This window comes from Mercenaria mercenaria, chromosome 3, assembly GCF_021730395.1.
Source record: "Mercenaria mercenaria strain notata chromosome 3, MADL_Memer_1, whole genome shotgun sequence".
NCBI lineage: Eukaryota > Metazoa > Mollusca > Bivalvia > Venerida > Veneridae > Mercenaria > Mercenaria mercenaria.
In genome coordinates this window covers 11,166,026-11,194,017 of record NC_069363.1, presented here as the reverse complement: position 1 = coordinate 11,194,017, position 27,992 = coordinate 11,166,026, and the positions used below count along the sequence as shown (strand labels likewise).

Here is a 27,992-nt window from a genome sequence, read left to right as displayed (position 1 = left end):
CACGGCCGCACAAACAATCCTTACACTACTGACGGAATCGCCTGCAATCCTAGGATGTTGGTATAATTGCATCATTTGGGCGAATTAACTCAAGGGAAATAACCACGTCGAATATAAACAAATTCACGTGTATCGGCAAAACATCGACAAAATGGTCGATTTTCACCATTCTAGCGATTCAGAAGCTCTTGATTCTGATGAAGAGGTATTCTGATTGATTATTTGGATGCATCGTTTCTTTCTTTATCGATTTTAGATCAACATGCGGTTTTCTGTTTCAAACTCTTTCCCTAGTTGCATAGTTTCCGGATATTCCATGTACTCCGGATATATCGATAAAGGCAGTGGCTAGAGTAGTCCGAAACGCTACTAATAAATGTAGTATAGAAATGGACTAAAGGCAGTACATTTATATTAAATTGCCCCTTTCGTATGTTTGCTGCTGACTAAAGGTTACAGTGTTCCAGCTAGCGTGGATTAGAAGGGTGCGGCGTCCTGCCCCTTTCTCAAAGTGCCCTACCGTTTTTAATAGTGCCCTGTGCCCTTTTGAGTCCAGTAAATATATGCCTTAGTGTAAAAAAGCCCAAGTCTCCTGTTTATTGTCCTCTCCCGCTGCGAGAGCTGCTTCCGTTATGCAATATACAACATCACTTTATTACACCTGTCACCAATCTTCAAGGTCACTTCCGTATACACACGTGACCGCCATTTAGGTCCGCCGCACACGTCGATCAAACTAATTTAGTGAATCAAGGCAATTTCAAGGCATCATTTTGTTTTACATCCGTCAAGCTAGACGTGACGAGGGCGGGACTGTGCACGTGCTACACTTTTGTCAGCTTGTGAAGTTAATAATTAACTCAAAATATTTTTGGGATCTTTTTTTGAGCATAACTTTCGTAATTATCGTTATTAGAGGCAATTAAAACTTTTGATTTAGCAGTCATTATCTAGATGTAAGTATACTATTAAATCTAAAAAAGGTGAGACTTAGTCTTTGAAAATACGTTGGCAGCTTTTCGCAAATGTTACAAACAAATAACACCATTAACAGGGCCCACGCTGTCGTTCGCCACTCGAGCCATTTGGCGAATCTGCGATGAAAGTGGCGAAGAAAAATCGCGAGTGGCGAAAATGAAAGAATGTTCGTAATTTTGACCGCCATTTTGTTTCAGACGTTCTAAATCGTAACCTTCGAGAAATTATGTTAAAAAAACAGTTGACAGGTTCCAATAATTTTACCTTATAAAAGTAACTTATTTCGGGATAGTACTACCCAGTCTGCGTTTACTTTACATATAACAATGTGTAATAAACATCTTGACAAGCGAGAAGATGCAATTTGCAATCAATATTAGCAACCGATTATCGTGTTAAAATAATCTTTTTGTTTTGTTGTCATTACGGCAGATTAAATGATTGATGCCTTTAATATTCATGGATCAAATAATTAATAAATAAATCGGCAAAATAATGAATGGTTTGATGAATTTTTTAACGTTGTCGCCACCGTCAGATAGTATCTTAGTCACAGGCACGGGTCCAGTGTGTTTTTTGTTTAATATAAAATCCTTTTTTTTTCACACAAATATACTTTTTATATGTAAGTCAAATGAAAAAAAAAATGATGACAAAAAATCCGGTCACAATATACACGACACTGTGACCGGATTTTTGCCATCATTTTTTTTTCATTTGACTAACATATAGAAAGCATATTTGTGTGAAAAAAGGTTGTTTTTTTATATTAATAAAAAAAAAAATACACTGGACCCATGTCTGTGATCTTAGTAAGTAATTAGTAAAGGTGTTTGCCAAGTTTTTTGAATGTCTTTAAAAGTTGGGAAAGGATTTGAAATGTAATCCTGTATCAGGGTAGATTTCTCGGAAGCACAGAGCACCAAAAACACAGCCCCTGGGCCATACATTTATATAGTAGGCCCACAATCAAACATCCAACAACATTTTAAAATACAAAACTTGCTTTAGAGGTATACCCACTTTCATTCAAAAGTCCCCCTATATAGCTAGAATATCACCATTTGCTTATGGGAAGTAACAAAAATTTTCAGCACGCCGCGGGAAGGGAAACCTCTCCAGCACCCTCCCTACCGTTCCCGAGAAAAAATGTGGCTCCAACTTTTTTCAGCCCAGTGTGGGCCCTGATTAAACTTTGAAAACATTTGAATGCACGTGAAGAACCCCAAAACATTTTGTTGAACACTATCGATTGATTAACAAAAGTTTGTTCGAAGTCGTCTGCTGCAAGATGGTTGTCCGTTCTTAAGAAAAAAAAGAACGGAAATGAACCACAAAAAATATATGTACAAAACTGCAAGAACCTCTTGTTTTTGTTTGTAACATCTGAGGATACTTTTGGTCATCGATTGTGCACGCTTGCAAAAATTATTACTTAGTGGAAACATTATTATAATTTCGGCGGGAAAGAAGCACGTGCGTTTCAAGACGGATATTGTTTGCGGAAGGGGTACTCCAGTCTCGCGCGTAGACGCTGCCACCGAAACTGTTTATTATGGATGCCGTCATTATTTATTGGATGTCACCGTGCAAAATGCATCAGTTTATCGGATGTTAATATGAAAATAGCTAAGAATCTTGCGTTTCACGACTTGAAATACAGCGGTATACAAAAATCCTGAACTCCTTTTTTGGCGGGAAAATAAGACACATGCGTTTCATGTCGTCGAATAATTCATCATTAAATGTGTGCATACTTTCCTCCTAACATATACGAATAGATTTCAACATTTAGAGGCTTATGTAAATTACTTTAAGTAAATTTTCTGAAATGTAGATTGTCTTTGCACACAGTATTTACGGAAGGAAAGTTTTAGATCAATGTCCGGAGATTGGGAACATGACCTTTTTAGGTGAATCCTTTTAATTAAACCACATTACCATGGATCCGTAGCCTCATCAGATATCACTCTCTCCCCCTACATTAAGTTCGTCTGATAAAAAACCCAATGAACAAAATTAAATTTAAAAAAAAAAAAAAAAAAAAAAAAAAAAATAAAAAACTAACCTTACAGAATTTAAATATGTTTGACACCACCACACATCCTACCCAGACTGAGGTCCACCTCTCCAACATAAAATGACAACAATAATTTAGAATTTTGATACCATGGAGGCTGCAAAAAACACAGAGGTCCAGGACATATATGACAACACCCACACACACACCAATGAAACTGTAGTTTCACTCTGACAGATTATTATGTTTGTCCATGATTTTTACAATAACATTATGCATGTCCTACTATACATTTGATGCCTCTTAAGTACTTTCATAATCCTAGCCTATCCTCATAGGTGTGTCTAGGAATACGGAACTTCGGTAATCCTAAAATCGGAGGCTAGGATTATTGTGTCGTAATGGTAGCCACTGCCATATAAATTACTATAAAATACAAAGAATGGCAACAGCTAGGAGATAATTTCGTGCAAGCTCGTGTCAGCGCGTTATCTTATTGCAGCATTTGCCGACTTGATCAGTTGTGATCAAATCAACAGATGCTTATTAAAGTATTTTCAAACGACAACTGTTGATTTCTCAGACTTCCATTCATAAATTAATTCCTTCCCCGTGTAGAAAATACCAATAACATTAAAAAAACAAAACAACACCATTATCATTATCATTATAAACAAACAATCTGATAGAAAGTTTTTCACAGCACAAATTTTTATCCTTTTGCTGTCTGTTTCATACACTGGTAAAATGAGATGTCATTCAGTTTCCACGCAATGCTGGCAAGATTTGCTCTATATGCTGTTCAAGTTGACGATCTATTTATTTTTATAGCTCTTTGCTTTAGCGTTAACCAGTCTGAAACGTAACAATGATACCAAAGGTTGTAAGTAAAAAATATATTAAAGATCAAAGTACTGGTCATCAACTGCAGATCAGTTGTTGTCAAGAAACATGAATTCAGTAACCTAGCTTCCTCAACAAAACCTGATATGATAATAGGCACAGAATCCTGGCTTAAACCTGAACTGTAAACATCACGCAAATGAAATTTTCAGGGCTCACACTGGCCTCCAAAAAATAATTGCCAACTTTTGAACCTATAAATGTTTTCAAAGATAAGGCCTTAAAATGCTACATTCTAATGGATTCTTAAGGCATTTACTGGACACGTGTTTAGTTTGTGTAAGGCAGCTGAAATGGTTGGTACTGACATTGTGGACTGGGCAATGGCTCAAGCCCCATTCATACTTGCACAATATGGGCACAGTTGCACACAAAGGAACCCAAGTCTTTAGTATCATTCATGTTTATACTTTTTATGCCCCCGAAGGGAGGCATATAGTTTTTGAACCGTCTGTCTGTCTGTCGGTCTGTCAGTCTGTCGGTCTGTCCGCAATTTTCGTGTCCGGTCCATATCTTTGTCATCGATGGATGGATTTTCAAATAACTTGGCATGAATGTGTACCACAGTAAGACGACGTGCAGTGCGCAGGACCCAGGTCTGTAGCTCAAAGGTCAAGGCCACACTTAGACGTTAAAGGATAGTGCATTGATGGGTGTGTCCGGTCCATATCTTTGTCTCGATGGATGGATTTTCAAATAACTTGGCATGAATGTGTACCACAGTAAGACGACGTGTCATGCGCAAGACCCAGGTTCATAGCTCATAGGTCAAGGTCAAACTTAGATGTTAAAGGATAGTGTATTGATCGGCGTGTCCGGTCCATATCTTTGTCATCGATGGATGGATTTTCAAATAACTTGGCATGAATGTGTACCACAGTAAGACGACGTGTCACACGCAAGACCCAGGTCCATAGCTCAAAGGTCAAGGTCACACTTAGACGTTAAAGATCATTTTTCATGATAGTGCATTGATGGGCATGTCCGGTCCATATCTTTGTCATTCATGCATGGATTTTAAAATAACTATGCATGAATGTGTGACACAGTAAGACGATGTGTCGCGCGCAAGACCCAGCTCCATAGGTCAAAGGTCCTAAACTCTAACATCGGCCATAACTATTCATTCAAAGTGCCATCGGGGGCATGTGTCATCCTACGGAGACAGCTCTTGTTCTTTATATAATTGTACCCCCCGACAACAAAGTTGTAAGGGGGGGTATACTGGTTTCAGGTTGTCTGTCTGTCTGTCCGTCTGTCTGTCCGTCTGTCCGTAGACGCAATCTTGTGTGCACCATCTCTCCTTATCCCCTTGACAGAATTTAATGAAACTTCACAAAAGTGATCAGTACCAACAGTAGTTGTGCATGGGGCATGTTAGGTTCTTTTAGAAAAAAAATTTGCAGAGTTATGGGACTTTGTTTTTTTGTTACTATACTATATACATAGACACAATCTTGTGCGCACCATCTCTCCTCATCCCCTTGACAGAATTTAATGAAACTTCACACAAGTGATCAGTACCAACATTAGTTGTGCATGGGGCATGTTAGGTTCTTTTAGAAAAAAAATTTGCAGAGTTATGGGACTTTGTTTTTTTGTTACTATACTATATACATAGACACAATCTTGTGCGCACCATCTCTCCTCATCCCCTTGACAGAATTTAATGAAACTTCACACAAGTGATCAGTACCAACATTAGTTGTGCATGGGGCATGTTAGGTTCTTTTAGAAAAAAAATTTGCAGAGTTATGGGACTTTGTTTTTTTGTTACTATACTATATACATAGACACAATCTTGTGCACACCATCTCTCCTCATCCCCTTGACACAATTTAATGAAACTTCACACAAGTGATCAGTAACAACAGTAGTTGTGCATGGGGCATGTTAGGTTCTTTCAGAAAAAAAATTTGCAGAGTTATGGGACTTTGTTTTTTTTTGTTACTATACTATATACATAGACACAGTCTTGTGCGCACCATATCTCCTCATCCCCTTGACAGAATTTAATGAAACTTCACACAAGTGATCAGTACCAACCCTAGTTGTGCATGGTGCATGTTACATTCTTTTAGATAAATATTCTGCATAGTTATGGGGCTTTGTTTTTTGTTACTATACTGTATACATACATTCTATATACATACAGTCCACATAATTATGCAATCTTGTGTGCGTCAAATTGCAATGTACTGTGTCAGTGCATGTGGGGGGTACATTCATCACCTTTAGTGATAGCTTTAGTTATATCAAAAGTGTTTTCATGATTACTTTGACCGCAACTGCACATAAATTGCCCAAAAAGTACAAAACAATCGGGTCACAAAACTGGTTCGTTGTCCGCCAAATAGATCTAGTATAGAGTTGAAGAAAATTTGCGTAGGCATTTGTAAATGTCCTCAAAAAGCAGCCTTCTAGTTCAAGGTGATTTAAATGCTAGATTAGTAAGATTGAATCCCAGTTATAAGAGGTTTAATTGTCGTCTGCATCCTACCACCTTAGGCAATGTTATTAGCATAGTTGACACGTGTTTGGAATACACAAGGTAATAAACAGTCCACTTTATCGATTTTTCTACACTTACTGACGGCGGGTTACTGTCTCGCATAATTATTTATGCAGCTATTAAATAAAATAATTGCCAGTTCCTGTCGCCAAAGTTAAATAATATTTGCCATTGAATTAAATTAAATGCAATAATTGCAAATGGCGATAATTGCGACTGACAGCATGAGCCCTGAATTTTTAGGTTGATTATTAGCTTAGCTATTCTACTCACCCTGGCGTCATCGTTGGCGTCACACCTTGGTTAAAGTTTTGCATGCAAGTACATATCGTCATGTCAGCGCAATAATTCAATAAGTGCTTATATAATATATATGCACTTATTGAGTTACTGCACTGACATGACGATATGACTATCATATAAAGGCATATAGCTTTGAAACTTATTTTTAGCTCACCTGAGCAATGCTCAGGTGAGTTTTTTATTCTGATCACTCGATGTCCGGCGTCTGTCTGTCTGTCGTCTGTCTGTCCGTCAACATTTAGCTTGTGTATGCGATAGAGGCTGTATTTTTCAACTGATCTTCATGAAATTTGGTCAGAATGATAACCTTGATGAAATCTAGGCCGAGTTTGAAAGTGGATCATCTTGGGTCAAAAACTAGGTCAAATCAAAGAAAAACCTTGTGTATGCGATAGAGGCTGTATTTTTCAATTAATCTTCATGAATTTTGGTCAGAATGATAACCTTGATGAAATCTAGGCTGAGTTCGAAAATGGGTCATCTGGGATCAAAAACTAGGTCACTAGGTCAAATCAAAGAAAAACCTTGTGTATGCGATAGAGGCTGTATTTTTCAGTTAATCTTCATGAATTTTGGTCAGAATGATTGCCTTGATGAAATCTAGGTCAAGTTCGAATATGGGTCATCTGGGGTCAAAAAGTAGGTCATTAGGTCAAATCAAAGAAAAACTTTGTGTATGCGATAGAGGCTATATTTTTCAATTGATCTTCATGAAATTAAGTCAGAATGATTGCCTTGATAAAAGCTAGGTCAGGTTTGAATATGGGTCATCTTGGATCAAAAATGAGGTTACTAGGTCAAATCAAAGAAAAACCTTGTTTATGCAATAGAGGCTATATTTTTTAATTGATCTTTATGAAATTTGGTCAGAATGATTGCCTTGATAAAATCTAGACTGAATTTGATTATTATTGGTCATCTGGGTTCAAAAACTAGGTCACTAGATCAAATCAAAGAAAAACCTTGTGTATGCAATAGAGGCTATATTTTTCAATTGATCTTCATGAAATTTGGTCAGAATGATTGCCTTGATGAAATCTAGGTAGAATTTGAATATGGGTCATCTGGGGTCAAAAAGTAGGTCACAAGGAAAACCTTGTGTATGCGATAGAGGCTGTTTTTTTTCAATTGATCTTCCTGAAAGTAAGTCAGAATGATTGCCTTGATGAAATCTAGGTAGAATTTGAATATGGGTCATCTGTAGTCAAAAAGTAGGTTACTAGGTTAAATCAAAGAAAACCTTGTGTATGCAATAGAGGCTGTATTTTTCAACTGATCTTCATGAAATTTTGTCAGAATGATTGCCTTGATAAAATCTAGGTCAAATTCGAATATGGGTTATCTGGGTTCAAAAACTAGGTCACTAGGTCAAATAAAAAAAAACCTTGTGTAATAGAGGCTGTATTCTTCAATTGATCTTCATGAAATTTGGTCAGAATGATAGCCTTGATGAAATCTAGGTCAAGTTCTAATATGGGTCATCTGGGGTCAAAAACTAGGTCACTAGGTCAAATAAAATAAAATACTTGTTTTTGCTCCAATTTTAATGATAATTGGTCAGAATATTTTTTCTATGAAATCACTAGGTCAAACATGTTTACACTGTTATGGTGTATTATGGTGTGTTTCTCAGGTGAGCGACCTAGGGCCATCTTAGCCCTCTTGTTTCTTTTTCTAGGTCAATTTCAAACCTCACTGGGTCAATTCTCATAACTCTGACATGTATTTTGGCCAAATTATGCCCCCTTTTGGACTTAAAAAATCCTGGTTAAAGTTTTACATGCAAGTTACTATCTCCAAAACTAATGCAGATATTGAATTGAAACTTCACATGTGTTTTTGGGGTTATGAAAGTAGGTGATAGCATCAAGTCCCATAACTCTAACATGTATTTTGGCCAAATTATGCCCCCTTTTGGACTTACAAAATCCTGGTAAGTTTTGCGTGCAAGTACATATAGCTATTACTTAAAGGTATATAGATTTGAAACTTAGTTTTTCTTTTTCTAGGTCAATTACCAACCTCACTGGATCAAGTCCCATAACACTGACATGCATTTTGACCAAATTATTTCCCCTTTTGGACTTAGAAAATTTTGTGTGCAAGCTCATATAGCTATTACTTAAAGGTGGTCAATCACATTTAAGCAAAATTTAGTGACATTTTTTACTTTTTGTATATTCTGTTAGATATGTTTTTAAGGAACAAAAATACCCATTACTTAGAGTTAGATCCCTGTTAGAAATGAATGTGTACTTTATTGATTTTCATAAAAATTTGTAATTACTCCCTTTAATATGAAAATATTTAAAATGCTTGGTATTTCTTTTTATTTCCATATAATTCTGAGTTTTACATTCGCAATGGATAGATATACCAAATATTTAACAATCTGAATCAAAAGGTGGGTTTTAAAATGCATGTAGCTTCTGAATTTCATTTTTTTCCATTCTATCTTGGTTGCGCAACCAAGATAGGCAAAGGGAGGTAATAATGATTTTTCAAACTTGCATTTCTAATGAATTCAATCTATATATGTAATTGTTAATGCAATTATTTTACGAATATAATACAATATATCGGTTAGTTATACATTTTCTTAGGTAAAGTATGTTTATCACATTTATACTTATGATAAAATAACTCGATCTTGGTTGGGCAACTGCAATAGGAAAACCAATTATTAAAAAAATCTCCAGTGAAAACCTAACTTGTATTAAGGGCTAACTGAACATAAATGAGTGTAAATGATCAGATGTTAAAGTTTAAAACAAATCTGTTACTTAGCCAAAATCTGATAATCCACCTTTAAAGGCATATAGATTTGAAACTTATTTTTTCTTTTTCTAGATCAATTACCAACCTCACTGTTTCAAGTCCCATAACTTTGACATGTATTTTTAGGCAGGCTATGCCCCTTTTTGGACTTAGAAAATTCTGGTTAAAGTTTTGTGTGCAGATATTAAATTGAAACTTCACATGTATCTTTGGGGTTATAAAACTAGTTGATTGTATCAAGTCCCATAAATCTGATGTGCATTTTGGCCAAATCATGTGCCTTTTGAACTTAAAACTTCTGGTTAAAGTTTTGCATGCAAGTTACTATCTCCAAAACTAACACAGATACAGGATTGAAACACTATAGATATTTTAACATTTTAATAATAATAGTAATATTTCTGCTTCTGGGACCACAATTCGAATAGTCGAGCGCTGGCTGTCTTACGGACAGCTCTTGTTGATCCAGATCTAGGTTACCCAATATTTAGAAGAGACCATGTCACACAGGCAGGTGATGGAGTCATCATCGTAGTTAGAGTTTGCATTATTGTCCAAGAAATGCCCGAACTTCAATCCAGCTGTGAAGATCTTTGGATTAAGGTTGACCTGGTAGGCAACAAACCATTAATAATAGGTGCATACTACAAGTCCCATGAGCTAGATGCAGCCAGCTCAGTAGAATTTGCACAATCTCTTGCTAATGTAAATAAACAATTCTCTAATCTCTTGGTGGCTGTGGATCTGAATCTACCTTAGATGGACTGGGAAACTATGAACCCATCCACCGTAAACATCCAACCTACTAAAGAGAAGTCATTGAGACCCTAAATGATTCGGACCTCACTCAAATCGTAAACCTACCGACTACTAGAGAAAAAAAATATTTTAGACCTATTTTTACGACAGATCCAACTTTGTTTGATCAGGTTAACAGGGTTCCGAATTCAGTGACCCTATACGCATATATAATTTGAGCTCGGCCTACTTCAGGTTACTGGTACTTGTGAGTGAGAATTTCTAAAGAGAATCAAATTATTCGTAAAGCTAGACACAATATATTTGACCAATCAGCAACTCGGTAACATCATGTACTAACTATATATATTTACATACATCGAAATATATGAAAATCAAAACTAATTTTGGGACGGGATTGAAACATGTATAGGGCAAGCTTAAATTTCGTGTAGTCTTTCATGAAGTTCTAGCCCAAAAATTAGAAAACGTACTGTGCAGTATTGTATTCCAGAAAAGACCAAATGTTTTAATGCAATGTTGGTCAATAAATAATAAAGTATTACATTTCACCTATTCTGTCTTTACCTTTTAAGCTCACCAGAGCATTGTTTAGGTGAAGTACTATGATTACTAAATGTCACTTAGCTTGTCTGTACAAAAGAGGCCAAAGTTTTGACGAAACGCTTATTGTCTTTAACCTTTAGCCTGCTGGCGGCAACTGACTCTGCCTTTGCGACCAGTGTAGACCAAGATCAGCCTGCACATCTGTGCAGGCTGATCATGGTCTGCACTGTTCGCTATTCAGCCAGTAAATTTTCAGTGAACACCCCTTGGAATAATAAATGGTATTGCCCAAATTGAATGATGGACCAGTCCACTTTAGAAATTTAGCAGGCTAAGGGTTAATATATCTATCCGTCGGTCTACTACTGTAGGACTGCAACTTTTACAGCTTTGGGAGTCCCAGGACTGCAACTTAAAATTGCTAGTGAGAACACTGATTAACATCTTAACTGGTATCAGCAACCATAACATTGTTGAGGTCAAAGTAAACACTTCTGCCAAACTTTGATAACCAAAAGCTTCCACTATACAAAAAGCAAACTGGGAAGGATTTAAACAGTCAATTGTCAAGTACCATCAGGAAATGTTAGAAGTTTAAGAGGGCAGATATTCCACCCTATCAATTGAAGATCTATAGGAAAAGTTCTCATCCACTCTGAATAACCTATCAGAAGAATTCACTCTGTCAAAAATGTCCTCCATTAGGAACAATCTTCCCTAGGTAAATCAAAGTCTAAAGAGTATAATCAGAAGGCGTTAGAGGGCCTTCTAAAAATTTAGGAAATCAAACAAATTTCCTCTGATCCAAAATATTTCTTGGACCTCAAACATATACTGTCCAAAAGAAAATAAAAGATGCATACCGGTAATCAAAAATACCTTAGAGATATTTTAAATGTTAAGCAGCCTGATGCCTCCCCTTCATCAAAATCAAACGCCAAAAAATTCTACTCCCTCCTCAAACATTCCAAACAAAATTCAGCATCACTGCCACCCTTAACATACCAAAACAAACTCCACTCCGATGAAACTTTAAAAGCAAAAGCTCTGAATAAGCAGTTCCTGTCGGTATTCAGCCCAAAATCACCTCTAAACTTAGCATCCTACTGCAAGATGAAACATATCTGATCAAAAACATAACTCACCACCTGAAGACAGTCAAAAACTACCAAAGAATGTCAAATATCCATGCAAATGCCAATGGCATAGAAAAGCTCCTATCAAATCTCAACCCTCATAAGGCATGTGGGCGGGACAAGATCAAGCCCATCATTCTTAAAACACTTTTAAAGGAACTGTCACCAATTCTTGAAATTTTTTTCAGAAATCCATTGTGAGGGATCTATACCTTCCCAGTGGAAAAATACCTGCAAATCTACAAAACATCTACAAAACATCCAGTTTAAAGTGCATCTATTCGCAGATGACATTGCAATATACATGTCACTTAACCTCTATCAGACAGTCTGATACCCTCCAAAATGACCTTAAAACACTAGAAAAGTGAAAATTCAATCCCTCCAGGTGTCAAGTTATCCACATAAGAATGAAACATCCTATTTCCGGGCATAATACACTACTAGAATCTGTCACCTTAGCAAAATACCTTGGCATGGCTATCTCAAACGATCTCTCGTGGGACACACGCATAAAAAGGCCAACCAGAAAGGCAAATCAAACTCTAGGTTTCCTCCGCAGGAATATTAAGGTTTATTCCAACCCCGTTAAGTCCATGGCATATCAGACCCTCGTCAGACCACAGCAAGAATACAGCTCCAAAGTCTGGTCTCCATACAGACAAACTCAAATAAACCAAATAGGAAAGGTCCAAAGACGGGCAAAGTGTTGGGTTATGTCCAACTTTGGCCACTTTTATGTTATGGATTGTCTATGTGTCAGGAACAGCTCACGTCTTTGAAAACTTTATGACATATTTAATATTTTTCACATAGAAGGCATATAAGTTTGTGTCACATGTATCTCAAAAAGTATTTGACTTACCGTAGAGTTTTAAAACATTAGTGGATTGTTATATAGCATGTAAAGTTGTGCACCTAGTGTTCTGTTTGGGATTTTACTCAACGTTGAACCAGACCATATAATAGTTATGGTCCTTGACGGAGTGAAAAGATAAAAGTTTGTGTTACATATATTTTAAAACATATTTCACCTAGAATCATAAAACAATGCACAGTGACAGGAGTGGGGGACACCTGTGTCCTTTGGACATACATCTAGATGAAAACTGTTGTATTAAATGTTGTTTGGATGTCACCAAGTGTCTAATTTAGGACTTTCCTGAATCGCAAACTTGTCATTCTATGTTCACAAGACAATATTCCCCTCTTCAATTAATAAATTTAAACCCAATCAGGCAATAGAAACTCTACTTGACTTTGAAGCACGATGGGGCAGTGTGACCAACCTGAAACAAGAAATATACATTTACATTTTTGTGTAATTTAACTTTGTTTCATTGTTTTAAATTTCTGCAGGTGGTAAGAATCAAAAGTATTTAAATTCTTTAATGCAACCCCCCCCCACCCCACCCGAAAAAGAAGAGTTTAATAATTATTAATAGTAATTATGTCTCCCCCAGGAGACATATTGTTTTTGCCCTGTCCGTCCGTCCGTACGTTCGTACGTCACACTTCATTTCCGAGCAATAACTGGAGAACCATTTGACCTAGAACCTTCAAACTTCATAGGGTTTGAGGGCTGCTGGAGTAGACGACCCCTGTTGTTTTTGGGGTCACTCCATCACAGGTCAAGGTCACAGGGGCCTGAACATTGAAAACCATTTCCGATCAATAACTAGAGAACCACTTGACCCAGAATGTTGAAACTTCATAGGATGATTGGTCATGAAGAGTAGATGACCCCTATTGATTTTGGGGCCACTCCGTCAAAGGTCAAGGTCACAGGGGCCTGAACATTGAAAACCATTTCCGATCAATAACTAGAGAACCACTTGACCCAGAATGTTGAAACTTGATAGGATGATTGGTCATAAAGAGTAGATGACCCTTATTGATTATGGGATCACTCCGTCAAAGGTCAAGGTCACAGGGGCCTGAACATTGAAAACCATTTCTGATCAATAACTAGAGAACCACTTGACCCAGAATGTTGAAGCTTCATAGGATGATTGTACATGCAAAGTAGATGACCCCTATCGATTTTGGGGTCACTCCATTAAAGGTCAAGGTCACAGGGGCCTGAACATTGAAAACCATTTCCGGTCAGTAACTTGAGAACCACTTGACCCAGAATGTTGAAACTTAATAGGATGATTGGTCATAAAGAGTAGATGACCCCTAACGATTTTTGGGTCACTCTGTGAAAGGTCAAGGTCGCAGGGGCCCGGACAATGAAAACCATTTCCGGTCAGTAACTTGAGAACCTCTCGACCCAGAATGTTGAAACTTCATAGGATGATTGTTCATGCAGAGTAAATGACCCTTATTATTATTGGGGTCACTCCGTTAAAGGTCAAGGTCACAGGGGCCTGAACATTGATAACTAGTTCCGATCAATAACTTGAGAACCACTTGACCCAGAATGTTGAAACTTCATAGGATGATTGAACATGTAGAGTAGATGACCACTATTGATTTTGGGGTCAGTCTATTAAAGGTCAAGGTCACAGTGGCCTGTTCATGTAAAATCATTTTTTGGAAATAACTTGAGAACCACTTGACCTACAATGTTGAAACTTAATAGGATGATTGGACATGCGGAGTAGATGACCCCTATTTATTTTGAGGTCACTTGATCAAAGGTCAAGGTCACAGGAGCCTGAACAGTGACTTGAGAACCACTAGGCCACAAGTGTTGAAATTTAGCGGGATGACTGGACATGCCAAGTAGATGATCCCTATTGCAGCCAACCATCAGTGTCTCTTTGACTTTCGCTCCTGACCCCTATTGACTTCTTGCCTATAGGACTTTGCATTGGGGGAGACATGCGCTTTTTTACAAAAGCATTTTCTAGTTAACAATTTATGTGGCCTAATCCTACATAATTCCCTTCCCCCTGACCTCCATCCATCCCCACATTAACCCCAATCCTGAAAAAATTTGCATTAAGTTTCTTGTACTATCATGTCATAATGGCCTACAGCCCTACAAGCAATATTGTATAGCAAACTAATCATTGTGATAGTCTGTCAAAATCGCTAGTGGGGTGATTGATTTCACCTAGTAGCTGGGGGAATTTCAGTATTGCCACACAGAATCCTCTCCATTCCTGGTTCATCACCACATGACCGCAACCCCCTCCCCTCTCCCCTACAAAAATCTATAAATTTTACTTCCTCCTCAGTAATTCTAAAGGTTAAGGTGTGTATTGCCCCGCTTTGCTGAGCTATTGTATTTGTTATCCATTAAAAGAACTTCTTCGGAACAGACCCCCCACTCACATAATACCCTGTCTGACACTTAAGAAAAGTTGAAGAGATTTTCATACAATTTTCATCTACCTAATAGCATTGTTATTTCTGTTTTCTTTCAGCTCCAGAAAGCATTTGCTGAGGGGAGATTAAAATCTACTGGGCTAAATGTTGAAGTGGCACCACCTAAACAATTTATAAACAATGTGGTAAGATAAGATATAAAAGTTTACTACTTCTTTTATACGCCCGTCTCTGAAAGAGTGGGGCGTATTATGTGAACACCTTTGGTGGGCAGGCGTGATATCTTGGCCAAGTTTGATAACCAGCCAAATCGCCTCAGGCAGTCTTGGATTATGACCCTTGAATTACTTGAAAAACTGAATTTTGCCTTGTCCGCTCTCTAAGTCGAACAGTTTTCATCCGATCTTCACTAAACATTGTGACAATGTTTGTAGGCATAATATCTTGGCCAAGTTCGATAACCAGCGAAAACGCCTAAGGCACTCTTGGATTATGGCCCTTGAATTACTTGAAAAACTGCGAATTTAGCCTTGTCCGCTCTCTAAGTCACACAATTTTCATCCGATCTTCACTAAACATGGTGACAATGTATTTGGGCATAATATCTCAGCCAGGTTTGATAACCAGCTAAATCACCCCAGGCACTCTGGGATTATGGCACTTGAATTACTCGAAAAACTGCGAATTTAGCCTTGTCTGCTCTCTAAGTCGAACAGTTTTCATCCGATCTTCACTAAACTTGGTGACAATGTTTTTGGGCATAATATCTCAACCAGGTTTGATAACCAGCTAAATCGCCTCAGACACTCCTGGATTATGGCCCTTGAATTACTCGAAATCTGCAAAATTAGCCTTGTCCATTCAAAACAGTTTTGACCTGATTGTCAATTTCATCCCACATGGAACCTCACAAAGACCTTGATTCCGTCTTACTCTTTTTTGGATTAACAAGGCAACCACATCAACATTATTACCTTTATGATACATAACTGAATATTTAGAGGGGCCTGTTTTGTGACAGTCTGGCACTCTTGTTTGCTCAGCTGACGAGTTATTGATATAGGTCAATGGTCTGGCATACATCGTCCACAAATAACATAAAGTTAACATCTTTATAGAAACTACTTGTCGAAATTACGTCGAACTTGGTCCGTAGCATCCTGTCATATTTGTTCAAATGGCCCAAAGCTTAAAACAGAAGGATCTTTGGACAAGTTCATCTCATATATGGTTGTGTATAAGTTTAGCTGTATTTGATGACATTTTTCAGTCTGGAATGAAACAGAAATTAGAGGAAATTGAGCAGAGTTTAGACTGGACAGAACGTTTAGATCTTACCAATGACCCGGCCCCACCTCCAGGTGGAGGGACAGAGCCAACAGAAGAAGGAGATGAACTTGCAAATAATGATTTTAAAAGGGAGCTCAGATTGTAAGTTTAATTTAACTGTAATAGAAATTATTCTGTTGGGTCACTGTATGAAATTGGTACCGGTAGTTTATATTTAACATAAAATTAACTGGTATTAATTCTTCAGGGGCTTACGAAACTCTTGTCTTTGGATATTTAAAACAATACCGGTAGTCATGTAGGACACACATAGAGAGTTTCATTTACTTTCAGAAAAATAGTTTTTCCAGGTAAGTAATTCGTATCACACAGGTGAACTGAAAAATTCTTAACAACTTCATTAATTAAGAAAAACCGTGTTGATAATATAAATACATGAAGAAGTGGTTACATGTCTGCGGAATAATTATTCTGGTTATATATGTCCAATTTTGATGGTATCATTTTAAGTAAAACATGATTTTGCTGTACATTATTTTGATTCTAATAGGCCCTTAATCTAAAACAGAAGATGAAATATAGTAGCGCTCTTTCTCGGTCGCAAAAAAAAACATTGATGTCATCATTAATATGGCATCATTTTAAAGTAAGCCTGTTTGTGAAGGATCCCTGCCTGACATTTGAAATAACTGAAATTTAATACTATTAAGAATGTTTTAGATTAATTAAGCTTAGTGAGAGTATATAATGCTTTAAATATTAGGCCATAAGTTTGCATTGTGAAATTTGCATGTTAGATATATACTGTTAGACCAAAGATTTGCATTTTAGCTCACCTGAGCACAAAGTGCTGATGGTGAACTGTTGTGATCATGTTGTGTCTGTCGTGTGTCAATACATCAGACGTCAACAATTTCTTCAAACAACATCTCCTCCAAAACCACTAATTTCACTAAATGGATTTTGATGAAACTTGGCCTAGATGTTCCTTGGGTGGTCCTCTACCAGAGTTATTCAAACCATTCCGTTTGGTTGCACATAGGGGCCGCCAGAGCTAAAAATAGAAAAACATTCAAGCAACATCTCCTCCTAAACCACTAGTCTGATTTGGAAATAATTTCACACAAATGTCCGAATGTAACCTTCTACCAAGATTGTTCAAATTATTCTGATTCGTCAAAAAACATGGCCCCCTGGGGACGTGGTCACTTTTCCCTGTATGTATATAGTGGAAACTTTAAAAATCTTCTTATGTGAAACTGCTAGCCTGATTTTAGAATAATTTTACACAAATGGTCCTTGTGTGACCCTCTACCATGATTGTTCAAATTATTTTGATTCGTCAAAAAACATGGCCGCCAGAGGGCGTCGTCACTTTTCCCTATATGTATATAGTGGAAACTTTAAAAATCTTCTTGTGTGAAACTGCTAGCCCCATTTTAGAATAATTTTACACAAATGGTCCTTGTATAACCCTCTAACAAGTTTATTCAAATTATTCCGATTCGTCAAAAAACATGGCTGCCAGGAGGCATGGTCACTTTTCCCTATATGTATATGGTGGAAATTTAAAAAATCTTCCTTTGTGAAACTGCTGCCTTGGTTTTAGAATAATTTTACACAAATGGTCCTTCTGTGACCCTCTGATTATTTTGATTTGTCAAAAAACATGGCCACCAGAGAGCATGCTTACTTTTCCCTATATGTACATAGTGGAAACTTTAAAAATTGTGTGACATGTATATAATATAGGTTAACTTAGAAGAAACCTAACTCTGTACTTGTACTATTACATTCTACAAATGCACTTGAAGCCTTGTACAGGTGAGCGCTTAAGGGTCAATGACCCTCTTGTTCACCTGGCTCTGCCGCTATTTCAAGAGTTATGGCCCGTGAAATAGTAAAAAATACACATTTTCACCTTGTGACGCACCTAGCTCAAAAAGTATTTGATATAAATTGATGAAACCTTGCATGAGTCTTTATTATGATGTGACCTTGCACACTTGGCATTCTTCTTGAGATTTTAGTGCTAATTACAGATACTACAGCCCTTGAAACAGCCAGAATAGTGGATTTTTTGTTTGTGATGCTCATAGCTCAAAAAGTATATGACCTAGAATAATGAATCCTTTATATAAATGTTTGTTGAGGCCTTACCCCTGTAAGATTGCAAACATTTGAATTATTGCCCCTTAATTGTGACAAATGTACCAGGTTTTAGATCCCTGATGTGCAAAGTTTCAAATTTGACTCTTTGGTTGAATCTTTTCTTAAAAGAGTATATACAGATGGTATGTCAGTTCAATTTTCCGTATTTTGTGCATAATTGGTATTTATTTTTATACTTTCAGCTACAGACAAGCCCAGGCTTCTGTGTTGATAGGGTTGTCACAGTTACACAAAAAAGGCATTAAAACAAAACGTCCAGAAGATTATTTTGCAGAAATGGCAAAGTCAGATGTGCATATGAAGAAAGTATGATTGTAAAATAAATAAAAACTATCTGCTTTCAAACTTAACCACGAAATCATTTAATTTGGCATAAATTTACATGCTTTTGACAAAAATGGCTACTATATGGAGACATGAATTCAGATACACGTAGATAACAGTGCTGTAAAATAAAAACAATCATAAAAAAGTTATATTTCAGTAGTATATTAAGAATAAGCTGTAAAGTATTCTGTCAAATCATTAATAGTCATGGGTAATTTATTTTCATGATGAGCCATGAAATTAAATCCCTGAAAAAATGACATTTCAATTCAATTTATTTTCAGAAGGTAAAATGTACTAATTTCCTGAATAGCTGTTTTTGCAAATCATACCCTAAAAATTGAATAATTTCATAGTATAGTATAGTTTTGCTGTTTTACAATGTGGATGACTGAGTGCAAGCAAACAAACGGTGACATTTTCTTTATACTGTATAGTGGGTTATTTCTGCAGTAAAGAAATTCTGTGTTTTGATCCCAAAAATTGTGGAATAAATTTCTTCATGTTTTATTTCTGCATTTTTACATGAAAGGAAGATAAATTTCTGCATTTTAACATAAAAAGAAGAGAGATTTCTGCGTTTTCAATGCCAAGGAGTTGGTAATTCCCCTTATGTGTCGCCGTTAGAATGACTAACAAAACAAAAAACTAAAATACTGTAACTGCTGTAAAGAAACTGCTTTGAATGAATACATTGGAAGATCTGATTATATGTGAATTGAAAAAGTATATGATAGCAAACTGCTATAACATAAAAAAGTTTTCTGTGTGATTAACAGTTAGGAGTTTGTTTGACTATCACACTGAATTATACCATTATCGGTAATTGATAGATGACGGCGGTAATGACCAATAGTTAGACTATCCCATTGTGAACTTCGGATTACCTCTGGTAACATAGTGTGAAACAAGTTGGCAAAAAAATTCAGACTTTTTGCAGTTTAAATTTTTCCCAGGTAAAAATTCTGCTGGAAATATTTTTGCGATTATACCGAGAGACTGCAGAAACGCAGAATTATCCCACCCATAGAAATAACCCGCTATACGGTAATTTATAGGCAGTGCAAGAGCTTCTACCAACAAAAAGAACCCATTGAATCACTTCGATTTTACTGTTTGTCTACAGTACCATTACTATCAAATGAAAGTACCATCTCAGTTTTAAAAAAATCTTTTACATGTGTCTGTATCTCCCAGGTGCGAGAGAAATTACTGGAGAAACAACAAAATATAGAAAATCGAGACAAGGCCAGGAAACTCAGGGAACTTAGAAAATATGGTAAAAAAGTAAGTATGGCTCTTCTGTTATGATGGTATAGAATTTTCCTTAATTATCGCCATTGAACCTTTCAAATCTTAGTACATTGCTTTTGTTCAGAAGCATACAACTTCAATACCAGATCCTGATGCATTCTTAAATTAGAGCATGATTTACACCATGCACCCTTGTGCCCCTGTACTTGTACACCATGCAACTTTGTGTCCCAGTACTTGACATCATGCACCCTATTTGTCCTAATACTTGACACCATGCACCCTTGTGTCCTGACACCACACACCTTTTTGTCCAAGTAATTGACACCATGCACCCTTGTGTCTTATACTTGACACCATGTACCCTCGTGTCCTAATACTTGACACCATGCACAATTGTGTCTAATACCTGACTTCATGTACCCTTGTTTACTGTTAAGTTTGATAAGTCACTTGGCATGAAGTCACATTTTCTTATAGAAAATAGATTTCTATTTTGAGCTCTGAGGTGGAGTGGTTCAAGGCCAAAGGGTTAAGGTTGCTGAGTTTTCTTTGTAACATGCAAGTGGGGGGAGTTTTGTGTTGACATGACTTTAAAACGCAAGAAAACCAACTAATAGGTAAATATTTCTGTTTCAGGTTCAGCAAGATGTTTTACAGAAAAGACAAAAGGAAAAGAGAGAAATGTTGGAGGCAGTGAAAAAGTTTAGAAAAGGTACATGTATTATCTCATTGTGCTATTCCTTGACAACATACTTCGACATCTGTGTTTTCTTTGTAAGGTGGCCTAAGTATATTACATACTAGTAGTCGATTAAAAAGCTCAGTCAGAGCTTATGTTGTTATGTTGTTTTGTTAAATGTCTTGCTGACTTAAAATAAAACTTATCTTACTTTGTATTAATATTAACCTGAAATTAATAATTATAGGTCAGAAGAATAAACTTGATTTCCTAGAAGAGAAGGACAACAAGAACAAAGATAAAGGACAGAAAAAGGACAAACAAGACAAACTTCATCAGTAAGTTGAATTTTTAGACCAGCGTTAAGACAATAAATGACTCCTTTCCCTCAATTGGTTTTGGTAATATTGATATGTAGCTCTACATATGCAGGAAACATCCGTTCGGCATGTGTCAGTCAAAAAGCCTATGGTAAAACCAAAATTCAATGGGTGCCAATCAGTCCAATGATAAATTGCAAGCCAAAATTTCATGGTCACTAATCAGTCTAATAGTAAACAAAAAGTCAAAGTATAACGGCCACCAATCAGTCTAATGGTGATCAGTAAGCCAAACTGTAATTGCCCCAATCAGCCTAATAGTGATCAGTAAGCCAAACTGTAATTGCCCCAATCAGTCTAATAGTGATCAGTAAGCCAAACTGTAATTGCCCCAATCAGTCTAATAGTGATCAGTAAGCCAAACTGTAATTGCCCCAATCAGTCTAAACCAAAATCAGTTTAGATTAGTACCTGGATATTTTATAAGATATTAAATGCTTATTGTCAGTCAGTTAAATTGAGGATGACTATACCAGATGGTCCAAGGACATATATTTCATAGGCATATTGTCTACAGTCTGTGAGTAACCTGTACTGATTCTTTCATCAATTGAAATGGTTTCAGATCAGTACTGGTAAGTGGGTATTAAGTGGATGTACGGAATCAGACACTTTTCTAGTAGCCTTTTTAGCTCACCTGTGACATAGTGACAAGATGATCTTTTGTGATCACCCTTCGTCCGTCGTCTGTGCGTCCGTCAGTCCGTCAACAATTTCTTGTCTGCACGATAGAAGTTTCATTTATTATTTGAGTTTTACCAAACTTGCACACAACTCATATCACCATAAGATCTTAGTTCCTTTCTTGAACCGGCTAGATTCCATTATGGGTTTCAGAGTTATGGCCCTGAAAGGGCCAGAATTAGCTATTTTGACCTTGTCTGCACAATATCAGCTTCATTTATGATTTTATTTTAACCAGACTTGCACACAACTTGTATCACCATAAGATCTTGGTTATTTTCTTGAACTGAACTGGCCAGAGTGATGGCCCCTGAAAGGGCCAGAATTAGCTATTTTGACCTTGTCTGCACAATAGCAGCTTAATTTAAGATTTGAATTTAATCAAACTTGCACAAAACTTGTGTCACCATAAGATCTCATTTCCTTTCTTGAACTGGCCAGATCCCATAATGGGTTCAAGAGTTATGGCCCCTGAAAGGGCCAAAATTAGCTATTTTGACCTTGTCTGTACAATGGCAGCTTCATTTATGATTTGATTTTAACCAAACTTGCACACAACTTGTATCACCACAAGATCTTGGTTCCTTTCTTGAATTGGCTAGATTCCATCATGGGTTCTAGAGTTTTGGCCCCTTAAAGGTCCAAAATTTGCTATTTTGGCTTTTGCAACTATATAGAGACTTCATTTATGGTTTGATTTGATACAAAATTCCAAAATATCTTCAACAACAATAAATCTTTGATTCCATGACGAATTTGTCAGCTCCAATCGTAGGTTCCAGTTATTTTATATCTGATTACCTCCCCTGATTGTAATAAAAATGGATTTATATCAGTTAGTACCTATAGGACTTATTTGAAATTCAGTATTGTCATTAATTGGACTGAGACAATCAGGATAGATAACTATGGACTGATTTTATGTTAAATTATCTCCCTTTGTTTCAAAATAAAATGGGTTATATCCGTAACTAATGAAGATACTGATCTGAAATTTCAATTATGTCAACAGATGGACTTGGACAATCAGTGAAGATACATATAATTGACTGAATTTATGACAAATTACCTCCCTTTATTTTTTATCTAAATGAATACACCTTAGCAGCTTCTAATGAGATTGGTTTGAAATATTATTTATGTCTTCCGTGGTAAGAAATAGTCATATTAGATAACTCTTAATTGAACAGTTTTCGATATGAATAATTTACTAATATATTGTTATATAGGCTTGTACTTCGTATCTTCTACATGCATATACCAATGCATGATTACCTCCCCTGATTTTAATAAAAATGGATTTATCTCGGTAAATATTTATAGAACTCATTTGAAATTTCATTACTGTCTTTAGTTGGACTGATGCAATCAGGGTAGATAGCTATGGACTGATTTTATGTCAAATTAACTCACTTTGTTTCAAATTAAAGTGGATGTATCTCAGTAACCAATGAAGATACTGATTTGAAATGTCATTGTGCCATCAGATGGACTCGGACAATCAGGGTAGATAACTTTTGACTGAATTTATGACAAATTACCTCCCTTTATTTAATGTAAATGAATGTATATCAGCAGCATCTAATGAGATTGGTTTTAAATGTTATTCAAGTCTTCCAGGATAAGGAATAGTCATGTTAAGACAAAAATGCAGCATTTGAGCCTATGACCCTCAAACTTGATATGGAAATTGGCCCTGACTAGGTCAAAAGGGACTGTTACTAGAAAATGTTTATCCTGATGATATTTAATGTGTATGCCTATGTGCTCTATGTCAAAACTTGAATGGTACTCAGGTGAGCGATATAGGGCCATCATGGCCCTCTTGTTGTATCCATTGTATGTAGGCCAAGGTCAGTTATATGCTGGCAGAAACTTGAAAGTTATTATTATTGTGTATCTAAAATCATGTCAAAATAATTTACTGAAAAATCTTTTAAATCATTGGCATCAAATGCTGTGGTTTTGAACAAAATGGCTAATTTGTGATTTTAAATTAAAAAGTAAAATTAATGTGAATTTTATTTGCATGATGAGATTAAAATACCTGGATTTACACAACCAGGACTGTTATTGGTTTCAGTGTTTTGTATTTTTTTTAGGCCAAACAAAAAAAGACAGTATAAGAACCAGAAGTATGGTTTTGGTGGTCAGAAGAAGAGAAGTAAATTAAATACAAAGCAATCATCAGCTGATATGTCATCTTTTAACATCAAAGTCAATCAAGGGAGACCAGGCTTCAACAAAAGTAAAAAGGTATCATGTATTGACATTTTATCTGTTTATATCATGAAGTTGTAATTGTGAAATTAAGTTGAAATCAAAATTTTAATCCTATTAAATGACCATCAGTATTTTCGTACCCCTAGATACAAACATGAAAGGAAGTGTAGAGCGAAAGAGCCACAACTCTGTCTTGAGTACTGTTATTTCAAGAATAGATGGAGCTATTGCAACCTATCATTTTTCTGCGTTAGCATCCTGATTTGGTTAAGTTTTTGTATGTATTAAAGTTGGCACCTCAGACATCTGACATGTAGTTCTTCTAGTAGTTGTTCACAGTGATGATCTGACATATATTACTTAGATTCCATAACTTTTTTTTGCTTTATGCTAAGTTATGATCATTTTGTGCCCCTAAGGGGTGGCATGCAATCCAACTGTCCATCTGTCTAACCCCTTGTTATCCATGGATAACTGAAGAATGCATCAGCCCAGAAACCTCAAACATGACGGCAGATGACCCCTATTGATTTTGTTGATTCAAGGTCAAGGTGGCAGTGAGTTCAGCTGAATATTGGTTTCCAGCTGATAACTGAAGAAAGCTTTAGCTTACAATCATTGCGCTTCATAGCATGAATTCCAGTGGTTAAAACATGTTTTAACAATAAATATGTCCAAGGTCTAGGCTACAGTGACCTTGAGACTGAAAACAGTTTTCTTTCATTGACTTAAGTATGCCTTTTGCCTGCAGTCGTCAAACTTCATAGGATGATTGCCTGTGGTCAGTAGATGACCTCTATTGTTTTCGGGGTCAGCAGGATAAAGGTCGATGTCAAAGTGACCTTAAACTGAAAATCAGGTTCCAATTGAAAACTGAGTAATGCTTTGGCTTACAGTTATCAAACTTCATAGGATGATTACCTGTGGTCAATAAATGTTTTCATGGTAAGAAGGCCAGTGGTAAAGGTAAATTTTATTTACGATTGCTTTGTGAAACAATCAACATAAGCTCTGTAGAGCTTTTGAGCGACCCTATTTTAAATACGGTTAAAACCAAATATACCTTACCCCTAGCAATTTTCCAGTACCCATGTACAGCTCGGTCAAATGAGGCACTTATGATAAAGTACCTTGCACAAGGACACACTGCAATGAGAATAGCCAGGAATTGAACCCAGGGAGTTCGTCTTTGAGGAAAGCGTCTTAGCCCTCTCGACCAATGTGTCCACTTAGGTCACTAACCTCAAGACTGAATAGTTTCCACACAATAACAAAGCCTTGGTCTATGTTCTTCAAAGGATGGTAAATAACCCCTGTTGTTTTGGGGCTCATTAGGTCAAAGTTAAAGGTCGAGGCACAATGACGTCGAAACTGAAATGGTTTCCTTTCAGGGACTAAAAATGCTTTAGCCTTCCTCAATGACTAGAAATGCTTTAGCATACAGTTGTAAGATTTCTTAGGATGATTGCCTGTGATCATTACATGATCCCTATTGTCTTTGAGATCCTTAGGTCAAAGATCTAGGGACTGAAAATGGTTTCTGCTCAGTAATTTTAGAACCTTATGGCCTACTGCCACCAGACGTAATAAGATGATTGCCTGTGGGCATTAGATGACCCCTATTAGTTCGAGGATCATAGGCAAAAGGTCACAATGACCTTGACACTGGAAACAGTTTCGACTAGATGACCAAATAATGGTTTGATATACACAACTTTTTAGGCTGATTGCCTGTGGTCAGTAGATGATCCTTATGGTGTTTGAGTCAGTAGGTCGAAGGGCAAGGTCATAGTGATCTTTGGACTGAAAATAGGACAGGCCATTCTTGGGGGCATGTGTGTTTTACAAACATCTCTTGTATTCATTCATTTAATTTTATTTAGCTACAAGGCTTTTTATATGCCCAAAGGGACATATGATATACCACCGGTGTCCATCCGTCCGTTAGCAATTTTGTGTCCGCTCTGTAACTCTTGAACCCCTTGAAGAATTTCAAAGAAACTTGATACAAATGTTCACCACACCGGGACGACATGCAGAGCGCATGTTTTGGATATCTCGCTTCAAGGTCAAGGTCACATTTAGGGGTCAAAGGTCATATCAGTTTGTTTCGTGTCCGCTCTGTAACTCTTGAACTGCTTTAAGGATTTCAAAGAAACTTGGCACAAATGTTCACCACACCGAGACGACGTGCAGAGCGCATGTTTCGGATGACTTGCTTCAAGGTCAAGGTCACACTTAGGGGTTAAAGGTCATATATGACTTTGCTTTGTGTCTATTGCTCTGCATTGCAGTGCTCTTGTTTTTTTTTTGGCAGATCCCTTTTTTGTTCACTTACAGTAATTTTGTTTTTGAATTACTTCCCTTTTATGTTACTATAAGTAGCTTATTTTGAAAATTTTTTATTATTTGCCGTAGGGAAAAACCCGAGACCACTTTCTCTGATTTGATTTAATTTTGTTGTCGTTAATAGTGGGAGTAGAGACGTGATTTTTGGAGTGTAGTTTTGTGAATGTGTGCTTGATGTGTTTGTGTCATTATATTTTGGATTGCTGCATGTGTTGATCCAGAATCAGCATCAGAAACAATCACATGTATAAACTTGAAATATTTATTATTGATAAACACTTTGTGAACTTTCGTTCACCATTGTAGTTTTCAGTCATGGATTTTATTATGTATGACAGCAATTTCTTACACAAAATTGGACAATCAACAAGGTGTAGACTTAATCCTATTGTGTTATCAAGGTTAAAAGATTTGAGAATATTGAAACAGTACAGAGGAAAAAGAGCTGGTCGCCTGAAGGCACAATCCTTGAACAATAGCAAAAGTGGTTACGGTAAACCGGTGGTTTTTTCAGAGGTGAAAAATTTAAGCAACCTTTATACCCAAAAAAAATGGAAATAAATTAATGGACAAAATGAACACTTCATGTTTACGCTAAATTGTGCCAGCAGTAAACAAGGATGTTTTTATTGGTCAATTATTACGCGGGAAAAAGAAGTTTTAACTCTTCTTACAGAGACTTGGTTTTCTGCGCAAACAACCCCATATGAAACGTTTTTCCAATAAAAATGGTACAAACTGTGTTACAACGGGCAAAAGGGTGGGTGGGGTTTGCCTGACGTGAGATTGCGAAAACATGCGAAAACTTTCGGCGGGAAATTCCCACATTTTGAATTGGTATTTGGCATTTATTTTAAAGAACTTTACTTGCATGAGTTGGGTTTTTACAGACCTCCATCTTTTCCATTTTTTCCCATTTCCCAAAAGATTTCTTTCATATATGGAGGAGTACATCACATACTCAAATTAATGGCATGGGTGATTTTTAAACTTCCATCCCGATGAACAAATCAGTAACAAATTCAATAATTCTTTGTACGCCATGGTTTACAACAACAGTAAATTTATACACACACTGTGGTAACATTCTTGTTTGGCCCTTACGGAAGTCGTAAAGGGTGTTGAAGTATTTTTCTTGTGACGGGGGTCCATTTTTTCTGATCACTGTGCAATAAAAATTTGACAAATGTTGAAAGGAAAATAAACAAGGGGGTTTGTGTTTTTTAAAAATTTAAAAGACATGGATACGAAAAAATTTTTAAAGCGATCTGAAAAAAAATGAAATCGAAAGTGATAATGTCGACCTTTTGTTGAAGAATTCAGACACATAGAAAAGTTTATGAACTCACACGCACCATTTTTAAAAAAAACAATCACCATCGGCTCCAAAACCCGGGTTCACAAAAAAAACTTTTTC

The 27,992-nt window shown here is 36.6% G+C and overlaps 1 protein-coding gene across 1 annotated transcript; it reads left to right on the top strand.

The window, feature by feature from the left end:
• Nucleotides 1-63: 63 nt before the first annotated feature.
• LOC123525449 (probable rRNA-processing protein EBP2) lies at nt 64-27,063 on the top strand. The gene is made up of 8 exons (XM_053537862.1): nt 64-205; nt 15,313-15,399; nt 16,485-16,645; nt 18,859-18,982; nt 20,201-20,290; nt 20,897-20,972; nt 21,187-21,277; nt 24,106-27,063. The coding sequence occupies exons 1-8, from the start codon at nt 152-154 to the stop codon at nt 24,302-24,304; spliced, it is 882 nt and encodes a 293-aa protein (XP_053393837.1). The 5' UTR covers nt 64-151; the 3' UTR covers nt 24,305-27,063.
• The last annotated feature ends 929 nt before the right edge of the window (nt 27,064-27,992 follow it).

Coding starts and splice junctions, on each gene's coding strand:
- LOC123525449 (XM_053537862.1), top strand. CDS start 152: ATGGTCGATTTTCACCATTCTAGCGATTCAGAAGCTCTTGATTCTGAT. Junction 206..15,312: donor CTCTTGATTCTGATGAAGAG/GTATTCTGATTG, acceptor GTTTTCTTTCAG/CTCCAGAAAGCATTTGCTGA. Junction 18,983..20,200: donor CAGATGTGCATATGAAGAAA/GTATGATTGTAA, acceptor TGTATCTCCCAG/GTGCGAGAGAAATTACTGGA.